A 14,812-nucleotide genomic window follows, 5' to 3' on the forward strand; every position below is an offset into this window, starting at 1 on the left:
TTGTCTATAGTGGAACCAGGGAAAGACCATGCACATTGTCTATAGTGGAACCAGGGAAAGACCATGCAGATTGTCTATAGTGGAACCAGGGAAAGACCATGCAGATTGTCTATAGTGGAACCAGGGAAAGACCATGCAGATTGTCTATAGTGGAACCAGTGAAAGACCATGCAGATTGTCTATAGTGGAACCAGTGAAAGACCATGCACATTGTCTATAGTGGAACCAGTGAAAGACCATGCAGATTGTCTATAGTGGAACCAGTGAAAGACCATGCACATTGTCTATAGTGGAACCAGTGAAAGACCATGCACATTGTCTATAGTGGAACCAGTGAAAGACCATGCACATTGTCTATAGTGGAACCAGTGAAAGACCATGCACATTGTCTATAGTGGAACCAGTGAAAGACCATGCACATTGTCTATAGTGGAACCAGGGAAAGACCATGCACATTGTCTATAGTGGAACCAGGGAAAGACCATGCACATTGTCTATAGTGGAACCAGGGAAAGACCATGCACATTGTCTATAGTGGAACCAGTGAAAGACCATGCAGATTGTCTATAGTGGAACCAGTGAAAGACCATGCACATTGTCTATAGTGGAACCAGGGAAAGACCATGCACATTGTCTATAGTGGAACCAGTGAAAGACCATGCACATTGTCTATAGTGGAACCAGGGAAAGACCATGCACATTGTCTATAGTGGAACCAGGGAAAGACCATGCACATTGTCTATAGTGGAACCACTAAAGACCATGCAGATTGTCTATATTGGAACCAGGGAAAGACCATGCACATTGTCTATAGTGGAACCAGTGAAAGACCATGCAGATTGTCTATAGTGGAACCAGTGAAAGACCATGCAGATTGTCTATAGTGGAACCAGGGAAAGACCATGCAGATTGTCTATAGTGGAACCAGTGAAAGACCATGCACATTGTCTATAGTGGAACCAGGGAAAGACCATGCACATTGTCTATAGTGGAACCACTAAAGACCATGCAGATTGTCTATAGTGGAACCAGGGAAAGACCATGCACATTGTCTATAGTGGAACCAGTGAAAGACCATGCACATTGTCTATAGTGGAACCAGTGAAAGACCATGCAGATTGTCTATAGTGGAACCAGGGAAAGACCATGCACATTGATTGTCTATAGTGGAACCAGTGAAAGACCATGCACATTGTCTATAGTAGAACCAGGGAAAGACCATGCACATTGTCTATCAGAACAGAAAGAAGTCGAAGTATGCTCGTCACTGGCTATCTGCAATTTGCAAGCGGCAGTTCTATCAATAAGCCACTTTGGTTTTTCTACAATTTACCACATGACATATTGGTTAATGATTTATTTTGATATTCTGTCCAACATGTCACAAAGTGGACCCCCCCTACACACACACACACACACACTCACACACACACACACACACACACACACACACACGCTTTTCAGACCTTCCGAGTTAAGACCTCCCCTTGCTGTTTAAAACCTTTTATTTTATTTACGTCTTTTTATAACCTCTGTAAATTTACCTCCATTTTAGGACTTTGCCTTTTAGACCTAATTTTCTTATATTTTTGGACTTGCAGGTTACAGGTGGTCCCCCTGTACAAAATCACCCCTTTCCCAAATCACAGGTGGTCCCACTGTACAAAATCACCCCTTTCCGAAATCACAGGTGGTCCCACTGTACAAAATCACCCCTTTCCGAAATCACAGGTGGTCCCCCTGTACAAAATCACCCCTTTCCGAAATCATAATATACGAATTCGGGAAATTACTTTGTCAAGTTTTTATGGGCAGCAAAGGGTTGTCTTTCCTTGGAAAAAAGAGGGCTAACAAAACCACGTGACAAAATAGGCCAATTATTATTGATTTGCATGACTTACACATGCTCACTGACAACGTGTAGCAACACGCCGCTTGCTAGTGATTGGCGTACAATATCACGTGGGTTTGTTTGGCGTCTTTTTTCCCCATCAAATATTTGTTCCGAATATCATCTATTGTCTTGCATTTGCAGAGAGAGAAAAGACCAAGAGAGGGGAGTCCAACTGGATGAAGACTGTGCTAACGTCAGGAACGCTATCAGACAAGATGGCTGCCCTCACGCTGCTGGTTCAGGAGTCGCCTGCCCATAACATGACCGCCTTGGACTCTCTGGTTAACATGACGAAAAAGAAGGGAAAGAGAGAAGCCATGTTGGCGTCAGGTTGGGAAAACTTAACACATTTTTATTTTTTATTTTTTGTCACTGTTTTTGTTGTTGGTTCATGAAAGAGAGTTGGAGAGATGATGAAGAAGAAGAAGAAGAATTCACCAGAAGGTAAATTTACTGAGGAAAACATGGACAACCCTATGTGTGGGGAGGGGGTGGGGTGGGGCGAGTATTGAGAATTCCTCACAGATCTGGTAATTTTGTGTTTGACTGATCTGAATTACTCATGTTTTCACTTGCAGACACCATGAAGAACCTCATTATATCTGAGAGCAGCCCCTTGCCCGACGATCGGAAACTGATCCCATTTAATGCTGTGAGTTGGGAACATGTTGTTACCATTTGTTAACATTTTATCGACTTTGATCATGTCTTTGCATTAACTGACTTTGACTTCTCTGTTTTTATTGCTGTCAGATTTTGTACGCTTTTTGTTTGCCACCTTTTTGTCTTAGGTAAAAAAATAGTCTTGATTCCATTCAAAGCTCATTTGGAGCAGTTTTGCATATATATGATCCTACATAGGATAGTAATTTGCTTGGCTTGCATTGAGCTGTACATGATACATCATTTATGGCATGACAGAGCTCTTGATGTCTTGGCTGTTAGATGATGTATGTAATTCTTTGCTGGTTTCAGAGACCCAAAAGTTGCGAATGAAGTTTCGAGCAGAATTATCACTTCATCTGTCTGTTTCAGCGACCATTTTCCACACTGTGGCATACATGCAGCGGGAACAAAGACAATGTCGACAGACGTCTTGTGGTATGGTATGCAGAGGATCTTCTGCGACAAAAATACTCTGCATTTGTCAAGGCTCTGGATGTGAGTAGATTGATGCTTCCTGCAGTGAAGGAGCCATTAGTTGTTTGCATGGTAGTTTCAGATTCAGTATTTTTCCCTATAGTGTGTGTGTATGTCATCCAGAAAAGTGGGTTGAATGGACTTTTTTCATTTAATGCTCGGTCAAATTAGTTGGTTCTGAATGTATGCGGGAAAGATACTTCTGTCACTTTCACAAGAAAGTTAGATCTTTCTTGATTTTATCAGGACAGTAACATTTTGAGTCTTGAGTCTTGTCTTGAGCCTTTTCAAAATGATTCTTACGTTTTTGACTCACATGCGAAGCAAAAGTGAGTCTTTGTACTCACCCGAGTCGTCCGGACGTCCGTCCGGAAAACTTTAACGTTGGATATTTCTTGGACACTATTCAGTCTATCAGTACCAAATTTGGCAAGATGGTGTATGATGACAAGGCCCCAAAAAACATACATAGCATCTTGACCTTGCTTCAAGGTCAAGGTCGCAGGGGCCATAAATGTTGCCTAAAAAACAGCTATTTTTCCCATTTTCTCTAAAGTTTTTGAGATTCAATACCTCACCTATATATGATATATAGGGCAAAGTAAGCCCCATCTTTTGATACCCGTTTGGTTTACCTTGCTTCAAGGTCAAGGTCACAGGAGCTCTTCAAAGTTGGATTGTATACATATTTTGAAGTGACCTTGACCCTGAACTATGGAAGATAACTGTTTCAAACTTAAAAATTATGTGGGGCACATGTTATGCTTTCATCATGAGACACATTTGGTCACATATGATCAAGGTCAAGGTCACTTTGACCCTTATGAAATGTGACCAAAATAAGGTAGTGAACCACTAAAAGTGACCATATCTCATGGTAGAAAGAGCCAATAAGCACCATTGTACTTCCTATGTCTTGAATTAACAGCTTTGTGTTGGATGACCTTGACCTTGGGTCAAGGTCACATGCATTTTGGTAGGAAAAATGTGTAAAGCAGTTCTTAGTGTATGATGTCATTGCTAGGTTTAGTTATTTGACCTTGACCCTGAAGGTCAAGGTCATGTAAAGGTCAAGGTCAAGCATGTGAGTCGTATGGGCTTTGCCCTTCTTGTTACTTTCTTTCCATGATTAGAGCTTGACATCAGCTTGTGAGCATGCATCCTTACTTTCAGCTTTTATCCTTTCTTGCAGGTGATGTCCTACGATACCTTAACGGCAACAAAAGAAAAGGCTCTGGGTGAGTTCTTTTTGTTTCAAAACTTACTGGATTCAGGGCATTAAAAGCAGTGATCAGGCAGACAGGTTTGCATGCTGTCATGTCAATAAACTGAATGTGTGATATAACGGTGCATCAATTTTGTTGTGTTTTGGGAACATTGAAACAGTCTAGAGACATCCTGCTTGCTGCCGCGCGAGCCGAGAAAATTTTCCCTCTTTATCTTTATTGCTCTGGCTGCAAAACCCCTTTACGACCGGCACGGTTGGCCTAGTGGTAAGGCGTCCGCCCCGTGATCAGGAGGTCGTGGGTTCGAACCCCGGCCGGGTCATACCTAAGACTTTAAAATTGGCAATCTAGTGGCTGCTCCGCCTGGCGTCTGGCATTATGGGGTTAGTGCTAGGACTGGTTGGTCCGGTGTCAGAATAATGTGACTGGGTGAGACATGAAGCCTGTGCTGCGACTTCTGTCTTGTGTGTGGCGCACGTTATATGTCAAAGCAGCACCGCCCTGATATGGCCCTTCATGGTCGGCTGGGCGTTAAGCAAACAAACAAACAAAAAAACCTTAACGCGGAGGTGTTTTCAGACACATCAGACACAGGGTGAAAAGCCAATTATGCTGATAAGTTTGAGGGGGATTATGTTGTTAGTTTGTTTAACACTTGTTTGTTTTCCAACACTTGCTTTCAGGGCTCTGTGCATGTGTCTGTGTTTCTATGGTTTACATTTTTGGGCAAATGTGTCGCACCATAACTTGCAGGGCTGAAACAATATTTCTCTTCTCTTTACTCTGTAAATGGCATGTTTTCTTCTGAATTTTACTTTTTGTTTTTATAACTTTATTTTTCTTTGCAGCTGTCATACACAGTCTGATGGTCAGCAAACCAGAGCAAGAAGAGGTGAGTATACCCTCAACATTTCAATTCAAATGTTGTACATTAGCTTCAGCAGTGTGAGGTCACTGCTGTTGTTTCAAAACCAAGTGGGAAAGCAGAGCAGCTGACAGAACTAGACAGAATAGAGATGATAATAGCTCTCTTATTTAAAATAGTAGAGCAAGGATTCAGCTATGATCTGCATCATTTCCCTACCATGGGGGGGCATTCTAAGGACTGGCTAGAGGTGTCTCTTCAGAGTAGGCGTCCTTTCTTAACAGGATACTATAGCTCATTCAATAAATAAATGAACATGGTGGGGCACCCTTAATTGGGCGTTTTCCTCTCATTGCATGTGTATAACATGACAGACACTGCTGTGATGTTTGTTTGTCCAGCTGGGAGATCCTCGTAATGTTGTATTGCAGAAGTATTTCAAATGTCATAACAAAAAGAAAACACAACAGCAACCATTGTCTGTAAATTCATTATCAAATTTTCGTAATTTGTTATCCATCAAATGAGACATAAAAGATCCATGACTAAAAAAAAACAGTAAATTTTTGCAAGACAGTCGCCAACTTCATCAAGATGTTTAAAAAAAAAAATTTAAATGTCAATTTTTCCTGTTAATTTCAACAGGTGTTGTTACCCATGCTGGTGAACAAGCTGGGAGATCCGAACCACACGATTGCTTCAAAGGCGTCCTACCTACTCATCAAGCTAGGTAAGCATCAGAATGTGGGCTGTGACTGTACCGGTAACTGTAAGGCCAAAAAAAAAAAATAGTCTGTTTACGGTAACCCGACCGACCCTTTTTTTTTGGCATTTGGGGGAGAAAAAAAAATTTAAAAAAATCTTGGGTTTTTTTTTGCAAAATAACGTAAAAATATGGTTTTTTGGAGGGAAAAAAAAATCCCGACCTACCGACCCTATTTTTTTGGCCTATGTTACCGTAAACAGACCTTTTTTTTTTTTTTGCCTAAACTGTTACATGTATCTTTATTTCATGTAAATTATTACACATTAATATGATAGTAATAAATCAGGACGCTGGTCTGCCATAAAGAAGAGACATATTATAAAAAGTCTCCGAAAGTGCGATGATTTAGCATTCCTGAGGGGCTGCAATATTTCTATAGCGTAGGGGTGTGGGTGTTTATTATTCAAATGACGATTTTCTTCGTTTTATTTTTTTTTTATTATTCTCTTTATTTATATAGCGCCTTATCCGAAGTTCAAAGCGCTTTATGCCGTGTGAGATGGAATTTTTTACACAATATATCACGCATTCACATCGACCAGCAAACCTCAAGCCTGTTAGGCGAATGTTCACCTTTCGCGGCCTTTATTCCAAGTCACACGGGTATTTGATGGACATTTTTATCTATGCCTATACAATTTTGCCAGGAAAGACCCTTTTGTCAATCGTGGGATCTTTAACGTGCACACCCCAATATAGTGTACACGAAGGGACCTCGGTTTTTCGTCTCATCCGAAAGACTAGCACTTGAACCCACCATCTAGGTTAGGAAAGTGGGGAGAAAATAACGGCCCGACCCAGGGTCAAACACGCAACCTCTCGATTCCGAGCGCAAGTGCGTTACCACTCGGCCACCCATTCCACCAGTTTTTTTGACTGTACACTCAACATCGTCTTTGACATGCTCTAAATGGCTTTTTTTTTCTCTCTAAAAAATATTGGAGAATGTTTCATGTGTTTCCTTTCTTTTTGTGAACAATTTACAACAGTATTGTTTTCATCTGAATTTTTGAATATCTGCATAATATGATAACTATTGACGTTGAAATGTCTTTAGTTGTTTACATTCATATGTATGTATTAATCTTTGCAGTGGAGCAGCATCCGAACATGAAGACCATCATAGCCGGAGAGGTGGAGCGGCTGGTCTACCGCCCAAACGTTTCTCAGAGAGCACAGTGAGTTATAGACATGTCGTTTAGAAACAGAACAAAATACAAAGGGTTAAAGTATCCAGAACAGGAATTTTGCGTTTGGACACCTTGACAGATTCCTGACCACATAGATCTTAGATCTTTGTTGTATTTGAGTATTGAAGAATGATTTGAGGATGACGGTCTCTCAATCATTTTAATGCTTGTTATTCTCTCGGGTGCCAGGAGAATGTATACATCTTACTTACTCTTGTTGTCATCTATATTTACAGTGCTTACATCTCTTTGTTTCTCCAATCTTATGCAAGGATTTTGTGTGGATGTTTTTTTGATAAAATCTGCAAGATGTTCGTACCACTAAATTTCCTTGCTATTTACAGGGATGCTTACTGAAGTAAACAACGTCCAACAAATACAACACACGCACGCACGCACACACACACATATGCACACACGCACGCACATGCACATACACACACTCACACTAAAACAAAACATACACAAGTACTACAAGAACAAATCCAAACAAAACTGTTGCCCTTATCATTTTTAAAGTTTGACTATCCCAAAGAAACAGCGCTTTTAATTTTGTTTACTTCAATTATCAAGGTACTACGCCATGTGTTTCCTGAACCAAATCAAACTGCACGGAGGAGATCATGCCCTAGCGTCTCGCCTCATCGGCATATTCTTCGCTTTCTTCAAGGTAAGCTTTTATGCTTCACTGTTCCCAAGTGACTGCTTTCATAATACATCTTCTTCTTCTCGATCGCTCAGACAGGGATTCCGGAACTTTTTATGAAGTTTGCAGTACAGCGAAGACTCCGCAGGGTGCTGAAGATCTTCTCCTCAACTGGTGTGTCCGCAGGCCATCTTTCTGCTCGTAGTTTCTGGTGGATTGGACAGTGTTGGAGGAGGTGTTCCACAGTAATACATGATTGTATTCACAAAGTGTTGAACAATTAATTGTAATTGTAAATATGTCCTTTGTGATTTTTGATCTGCAAGTATAGCTGTGAAAATGGTGTTGTTTTTTTCATTCCTGGATGTTGTTTGTTGTTGTTGTTGATTTTAATTAACTTTTTGGGACGTATGAAATTCAATAAATGTTGAACATGTATTTCAGACTTATGTGAGCAGTGGAGAGGTGGATAGCAAGATGATGGCAGCACTTCTCACTGGGGTCAACAGGGCCTACCCGTATGCCAAGTGTGAGTCGCAGTTGAGAATCATGTTTTTCCTGTTGTGCTTGGCGTTTGCATTTTTTTATTTGGGTCATCCAGAGCAAAATTGATATCCAGATTCTGATCTGAAGTAGGATTATTTTCCCTGTAAAACCTTGTTTGAAAATAGAATTACGAAAAAACAAAACATTAAAAAAAAAACCTTGTTTGAGCAAAAGACAACTGAAAGCTCAATGGTATTATCCTACTTATGCGGAAATTGTACTACAGTACTACAGTACAATTTCCGTTTTCTTTTCCTTGCATGTTGCATGCATTTGTTTTTGTTGCAAAATATCATACAAATTCATTTACAAACTTTTTCGTTTGTATTTTATTTGTAGTATAAGTTCATTTTATATTCCCAGTGTTTGTGTATTTGCAGTGAAGCGTGACTTCCTGGAAGAGCAGATGACGACTCTGTACAAGATCGTCCACATTGTCAACTTCAACACCAGTGTTCAGGCTTTGATGTTGTTGCATCAGGTTGTTGATCCAAGGTAAATAGTCTGCAGGATTGTATTGTTGTCGTTGTTAGTTAGTTGTTGCTTTTTGGGTCCAGCGGGCCATATAGGCCAAATCAGGACCCCTTGTCGTTGTTGTTATCATGTCTTCCAGAAAGACCAATCCAATTGACCAGCACTGTTTATTGTGGAACAAGAATTTGAGAAAGGCTGATGTCAAGGCAGTCAGGCAGCTCTACTCTATGACAGAAAAATAACAAATTCTGACAAAGGAGAAAAAAAACTTGCATCGGTCACAGATAGCCATATGGGTTGTATGGACGTTTAAAAACAATATCCAACCAACCAACTAACCAACCAACCTACCCTGATGTAACATTTCAAACAATACCAATATGAAAATGAGGTACAACATCTACACTGTGTGCTTGCAGCGCCAGTGACAGCGACCGTTACTTCATGGCTCTGTACCGCAAGCTCCTGGACCCAGCGCTGAGAACGTCAGCCAAACAGGCCCAGTTTCTCAACCTCATCTACAAGAGCATGAAGGCCGACATCATCGAGAAAAGAGTCAAGGTGAACAGTTGTTGCTGTCGGTGTCGCAGTTGTCTAAGTTCTAAGGAGTTGTGAAACGCTCACTCCGCTTGGTGAAAACAGGTTGCCTGACTGTCTCCAATCTGACCAGGCTTTAACATGAGATAAGACCATCCCTCCACTTGGTCACATTACAAAAATCAACACCCTGACTGCCTGGTGAAAACAGTTCGCCGCACTGTCTCAGATGTTGTCCGGCTATTACATGGGATAAGACCATCCCTCCTCTTGGTCACATACATTACAACTCCCCCTTAGCGACCCCCCTGTTTACGACCACCCCCTTTTTACGACCGATTTTGCTACCACGGATGCATCTATATCTATATACGGCTTGTGTGTGTCTGTCTGTCTGTGTGTTCGCTATGCACGGCCAAAGTTCTCGATGGATCTGCTTCAAATTTGGTGGGCATATTCAGGTAGACCCCGGACACAATCTGGTTGATGAAAATTTTTAACACGTGCTCTCAGCGCACAGCGTTGAACCGATTTTGGTTTTTATGGTTTTTCTGTACATCCATTCTCAGTACCTCTTCCTTATCTTCTCCAGTGTTTTGCGCGTTTATCTCCCTTCTTTCGTGTGGCGTCAATCGCGTACGGTGTGCCACTCACCCGGCTTCGCCGGCTACCCGGCGAAGCCAGCGTACGGTACGCCACTCACCCGGCTAAGCTCTACTTCTTCCCGGCAAAGCCGGGTATCCCGGCAAAGCCGGTACCCGGCGAAGCGGGTAATCATCTAGTTCTACTATATAATGAACCCCCAGTGAACGACTCACCCCAAAACGCGACTTACGACCGAGCTTTTGGGGATGAATTACGACTTTCGCGCATTTGTAGTCGAGCAGACGAAAACAATACATGGCGGCTCTTGCTCCTCGAACTATCGCGAGACGAAAAAAAAACTAAATCTCGCGCACGATAGAATCCGCGGCGACTTCCTTAGGAGTCGGGAAGACGCAAATCCTGTGTATCGTCAAGGATAATGACCCAAAACGCGACTTACGACCGAGCTTTTTGGGATGATTTACGACTTTTGCGCATATTTCGAGCAGACGAAAACACAACATGGCGGCTCTCGCTCCTCCAACTATCGCGAGAAGAAATAAAAACGAAATCTCGCGCGCGCGAGATCCTGATACATCCGGTTTTTTTCTGCACGCTATCTTGTCACGACGACTGTCTTGTTGACAAACGAAGATTCGCGAAAGAAAAAGAAAAGCGCTGACTCTTGAGTAGAGAGCTAATAAAGTAATCGCTAATCGAGCGAAGTGGCAATCCGCGGCGACTTCCTTGGGAGTCGGGAATACGAAAATCCTGTGTGTCGTCAAGGATAATGACTCGGTGTTATCTAGATGGTGAGAAGGATAGCGAAGCGAAAGTACGCAAAGAGAGGAGCCTGTACGAAGACCTCAACGATCGTGGTCAAGTTTAGCGATGCAAGGCGACGAATCATTCATATGAGCGGAAAGATGATTCGGGAGAAAAGTCGTTATGCTTTCTATCGAGTTAGGACATTCGGATTTTACTGGTTGCGCCACAATGTCAAATGTGCTTCACTCAGCGGGGAGCGAGCATTACGCCATGAGTAAATTTTCTTTCAAATTTGATTTCAAGTTGTTCTGCTGTAATGTGTTTGGGTGTGTGTGTGTATGTGTGTTTTGATATGACAGTAAACTGCAACTGTGTGTTTGTGTGTAAACATGACAGTACATACACTGCAACCAAATTCATGACCGACCGGCCAAAAATTCAAACCTCCCTTTTAAGACCCCCCCTTTTTACGACCTAATTTTCAAGGTTTTTCCGAAGTCGTAAACAGGGGGTTCTACTGTACCAACAATAAACCGCCTGGGTGCTCTCTGCGCACACTGGTATTGTTTTAATGAATGAATGATGTGCATTGTATCAGAAATAGATTTATCAAAAAGTTCAAATCACTACAGCAAGCGGGGCGGGGATGTAGCTCAGTCGGTAGCGCGCTGGATTTGTATCCAGTTGGCCGCTGTCAGCGTGAGTTCGTCCCCACGTTCGGCGAGAGATTTATTTCTCAGTCAACTTTGTGTGCAGACTCTCCTCGGTGTCCGAACACCCCCCCGTGTGTACACACAAGCACACGACCAAGTGCGCACGAAAAAGATCCTGTAATCCATGTCAGAGTTCGGTGGGTTATAGAAACACGAAAATACCCAGCATGCTTCCTCCGAAAACGGCGTATGGCTGCCTAAATGGCGGGGTAAAAAACGATCATACACGTAAAATTCCACTCGTGCAAAAAACACGTGTACGTGGGAGTTTCAGCCCACGAACGCAGAAGAAGAAGAAGACTACAGCAAGCCGTCAGGGTGTTGATTTTTGTAATGTGACCAAGTGGAGGGATGGTCTTATCTCATGTAAAAGCCTGGTCAGATTGGAGACAGTGCAGCAAACTCACCAGGCAGTCAGCTTTTAAGTGGGTCTGTTTTCACTCAAAACTTTTTTTCTGGTGTGTTTTCTGTTTGTGCGTGTCTGTGTCGGTCTTCTTGTATAGATCTCTGTGATTGTATGTGCAAACAACCCTCGTGATAAAAGCGTTCAGTCTCTTTTGCACATTTTTTCAGCCATATTAATAGACTTCTTGTTAATATGTATGGTAGTTATCATGCATCACAGCCTATGACCAATATACTGATGTGATTGTAAAATCCCATGTGTTTGATGAAACATGATAACCAGCTGCCATACAACAAATTCTTTCAAAGAAATTGAATGACGAAGTTACAGATTCAAAGAGAAATATCTCATGTTTGTTTGTGTACTTGCAGGCCTTGATGAAGAGATTGCTGCAGGCGGGGGCACTGCTGGGACCCAACTTTCTGTGTGGAGCTCTCATCGTGGTCTCTGAAGTCAGTTCTCTCCCTTCCCTCGTCTTCAGCATCGCTTGATGCAGTCTTTCTTATTTCCTTTCTATCTTCCATCTTGATAGAGCGCGACTACCATCCATCCCTTGCGGTGGCCCTTTTCATTCCCCCCCAAGTGGGGGTCAAACCCTGGAACATGCCCCTAATGGTTTTACCGTGAGGGCGTTAAACATTACTTATCATCATCTTTCTTTATTTAACTCTTGTCCTCATTTATGAGTGGTAACGCACTTGCGCTCGGAAGCGAGAGGTTGCGAGTTCGACCCTGGGTCGGGGCGTTAGCAATTTTCTTCCCCCTTTCCTAACCTAGGTGGTGGGTTGAAGTGCTAGTCTTTTGGATGAGACAAAAAACCGAGGTCCCTTCGTGTACACTACATTGGGGTGTGCCCGTTAAAGATCCCACGATTGACAAAAGGGTCTTTCCTGGCAAAATTGTATAGGCATAGATAAAAATGTCCACCAAAATACCCGTGTGACTTGGAATAATAGGCCGTGAAAAGTAGGATATACGCCGAAATGGCTGCGATCTGCTGGCCAATGTGAATGCGTGATGTATTGTGTAAAAAAATTCCATCTCACACGGCATAAATAAATCCCTGCGCCTTGAATATATGCGCGATATAAATTGCACAAATAAAAAAATAAATTAAAAAAAAATAAATCCCTGCGCTTAGAACTGTACCCACGGAATACGCACGATATAAGCCTCATATTGATTGATTTATCTTTTGCTTTTTGTCCTTCTTGCCCTGAACCATTGGGTGTTTTTGGTTTTTCACAGTGTTTCAGAATTAAAACGTATTCAACTTCAAGCAGGGGAAAGCCTTTCTGTGTGCTTGGAGAGTTTGGAAGGAAATTTGAATCTCAAACAAAGAGTCTGAATAATTAGTTGATACACATATGGACATTCACTGATTTGCTTGTGTGGCCGAGTTAACCTGTTTCTCAGTTTTTATGGTCATGATAGCGCTTGAGTTTCTTGATACTTGCCGACAGATCTTATTTGTGATGAAAGTTAATCCAAAAGACAACTAAGTAGAACTTTGTATTTGTTTGTTAATCAATTTGTTAATGTTTTTTATTCTAGATCTTGAAAGAAAGGCCCAGTCTGCTGGCAGTGAAACAGTTAGGCAAGGTAAACCTCTGTGTGTCTGTGTTGGTTACTTTGTCTTTTAGTGTGTGCATGTTCAAATAACTTTCCCACTTTGGTTTGTACTGGATTTTGGAAGCTCAGTCTGTACATTTGTGTTACACTTGTCAACATTATTGGTGTAGAATGGAATGTAAGAAAGTCAAAGCACATACATTTTTAAAACAATTTTTTAAAGAAAATCCTAAAGAAAGATGATTGCTTTTTTTTAATAATCTGTGGGCTTTCTTGAGTAAATGTTTTTAAGTTCTTGTTATTTTTCAACAGTCCACAACAGCAAGGGATGCGCATGAAAACATTTTAAACAAAGCTGCTGGTAAGGAGACTGAACGACCCAGACCCGCATTTCTTGATGACGATGATGACGATGAAGAGGAGAGATTTGTCGATCTTCCGCTGCCACCAGAGTTTCAAGATGAAGTGGACAATGATGAAAATCAGAAGAAAACACAAGAATCAAAAAGCAATGAGAAGAAGAATGAGGAGAAAGGTGAAAAGTCAAAATCAGCACAAGGTGTTTCTTCCTGGGTCCACAGGCAGAATTTAACAGGTTGGTGACAAGTTTTGTGTTCTGTGCATCAGAAAAAGCTTACATTATTCAGTTCAGAGACATCCTGCTTGCTGCCGCGTGGGCAGAGACAATTTTCCCTCTTTATCTTCACCTTGCTGGCAGCAAAACCCCTCACGCGGAGGTGTTTTCAGACAGGCCAGACACAGGTTGTCCCAGAGGTGTATTGCTTATCTTTTACCCTCGATAATAACATTTTTGTCTTGTCTTGTCTTGTCTTGCCTTCGCCCCTTTCTCCTGCCTTCCATACTGTGTATGCTTGTGTCTTTCCCTAATGGGTTCTTGAAATCAAATTCTGAGTGAGGAATGCGTTGCATTTCGGGATGTGCAGATGTCTGTGCACATATGCATGGGCTAAAACAAACAAAAATTATTCAGAATTGTTGCAGTGTGGACTGATTAGAACTCTTCTTCTCTAACTGGGGTTCCACAAAATTCAGATAGAAAAAATGTTCTATCTTTATCGCATGTTCTCATGAAGTTAATGGTTTTCAATAAAAGTGAACACTTGCTTACAGGGAAATTTGAACAGCAGAGCTACGACGCATTACAGCGCAATCCCCTTCACTGCCACGCTCAGAACGAGTGTCTGTGGGAGTTAAAGGCCTTGGCACGTCATTATCACCCCTCTGTTGCTCTCTTTGCTCGCACCATCCTGCAGGTAAGCGATTGACTGTTTGTGGGCCTTTTTGGTTGGCCACTTTTAGCTCTATTTTTAATTTTTATTTTATATAATTTATTTCTTTTCTGTATTGAAGGAGGACGATCTTTCCTATTAACCCTTTCGCTGCCTGTAGGATGTCAGCTGACGTCTTTGATTACTTGCTTTAACGGACAACAAAGCGTTCAATAAACAACAAAGAAGAACAAC

At 41.8% G+C, this 14,812-nt stretch overlaps 1 protein-coding gene across 1 annotated transcript in view; it reads left to right on the plus strand.

The window, feature by feature from the left end:
• Window positions 1-14,812, plus strand: part of LOC138951942 (CCAAT/enhancer-binding protein zeta-like) — a 37,505-nt gene that overhangs the window by 12,649 nt on the left and 10,044 nt on the right. The window contains exons 6-20 of the mRNA XM_070323506.1: window positions 2,036-2,224; window positions 2,473-2,546; window positions 2,930-3,055; window positions 4,227-4,272; window positions 5,109-5,152; window positions 5,771-5,855; window positions 6,985-7,069; window positions 7,655-7,751; window positions 8,172-8,256; window positions 8,654-8,768; window positions 9,167-9,308; window positions 12,128-12,208; window positions 13,311-13,358; window positions 13,641-13,923; window positions 14,460-14,602. Of these exons, the coding sequence (XP_070179607.1) occupies window positions 2,036-2,224; window positions 2,473-2,546; window positions 2,930-3,055; window positions 4,227-4,272; window positions 5,109-5,152; window positions 5,771-5,855; window positions 6,985-7,069; window positions 7,655-7,751; window positions 8,172-8,256; window positions 8,654-8,768; window positions 9,167-9,308; window positions 12,128-12,208; window positions 13,311-13,358; window positions 13,641-13,923; window positions 14,460-14,602 (1,643 nt within the window). The remainder of the gene's footprint in view (window positions 1-2,035; window positions 2,225-2,472; window positions 2,547-2,929; window positions 3,056-4,226; window positions 4,273-5,108; window positions 5,153-5,770; window positions 5,856-6,984; window positions 7,070-7,654; window positions 7,752-8,171; window positions 8,257-8,653; window positions 8,769-9,166; window positions 9,309-12,127; window positions 12,209-13,310; window positions 13,359-13,640; window positions 13,924-14,459; window positions 14,603-14,812) is intronic.

Source organism: Littorina saxatilis, linkage group LG17 (assembly GCF_037325665.1).
Source record: "Littorina saxatilis isolate snail1 linkage group LG17, US_GU_Lsax_2.0, whole genome shotgun sequence".
Lineage (NCBI taxonomy): Eukaryota > Metazoa > Mollusca > Gastropoda > Littorinimorpha > Littorinidae > Littorina > Littorina saxatilis.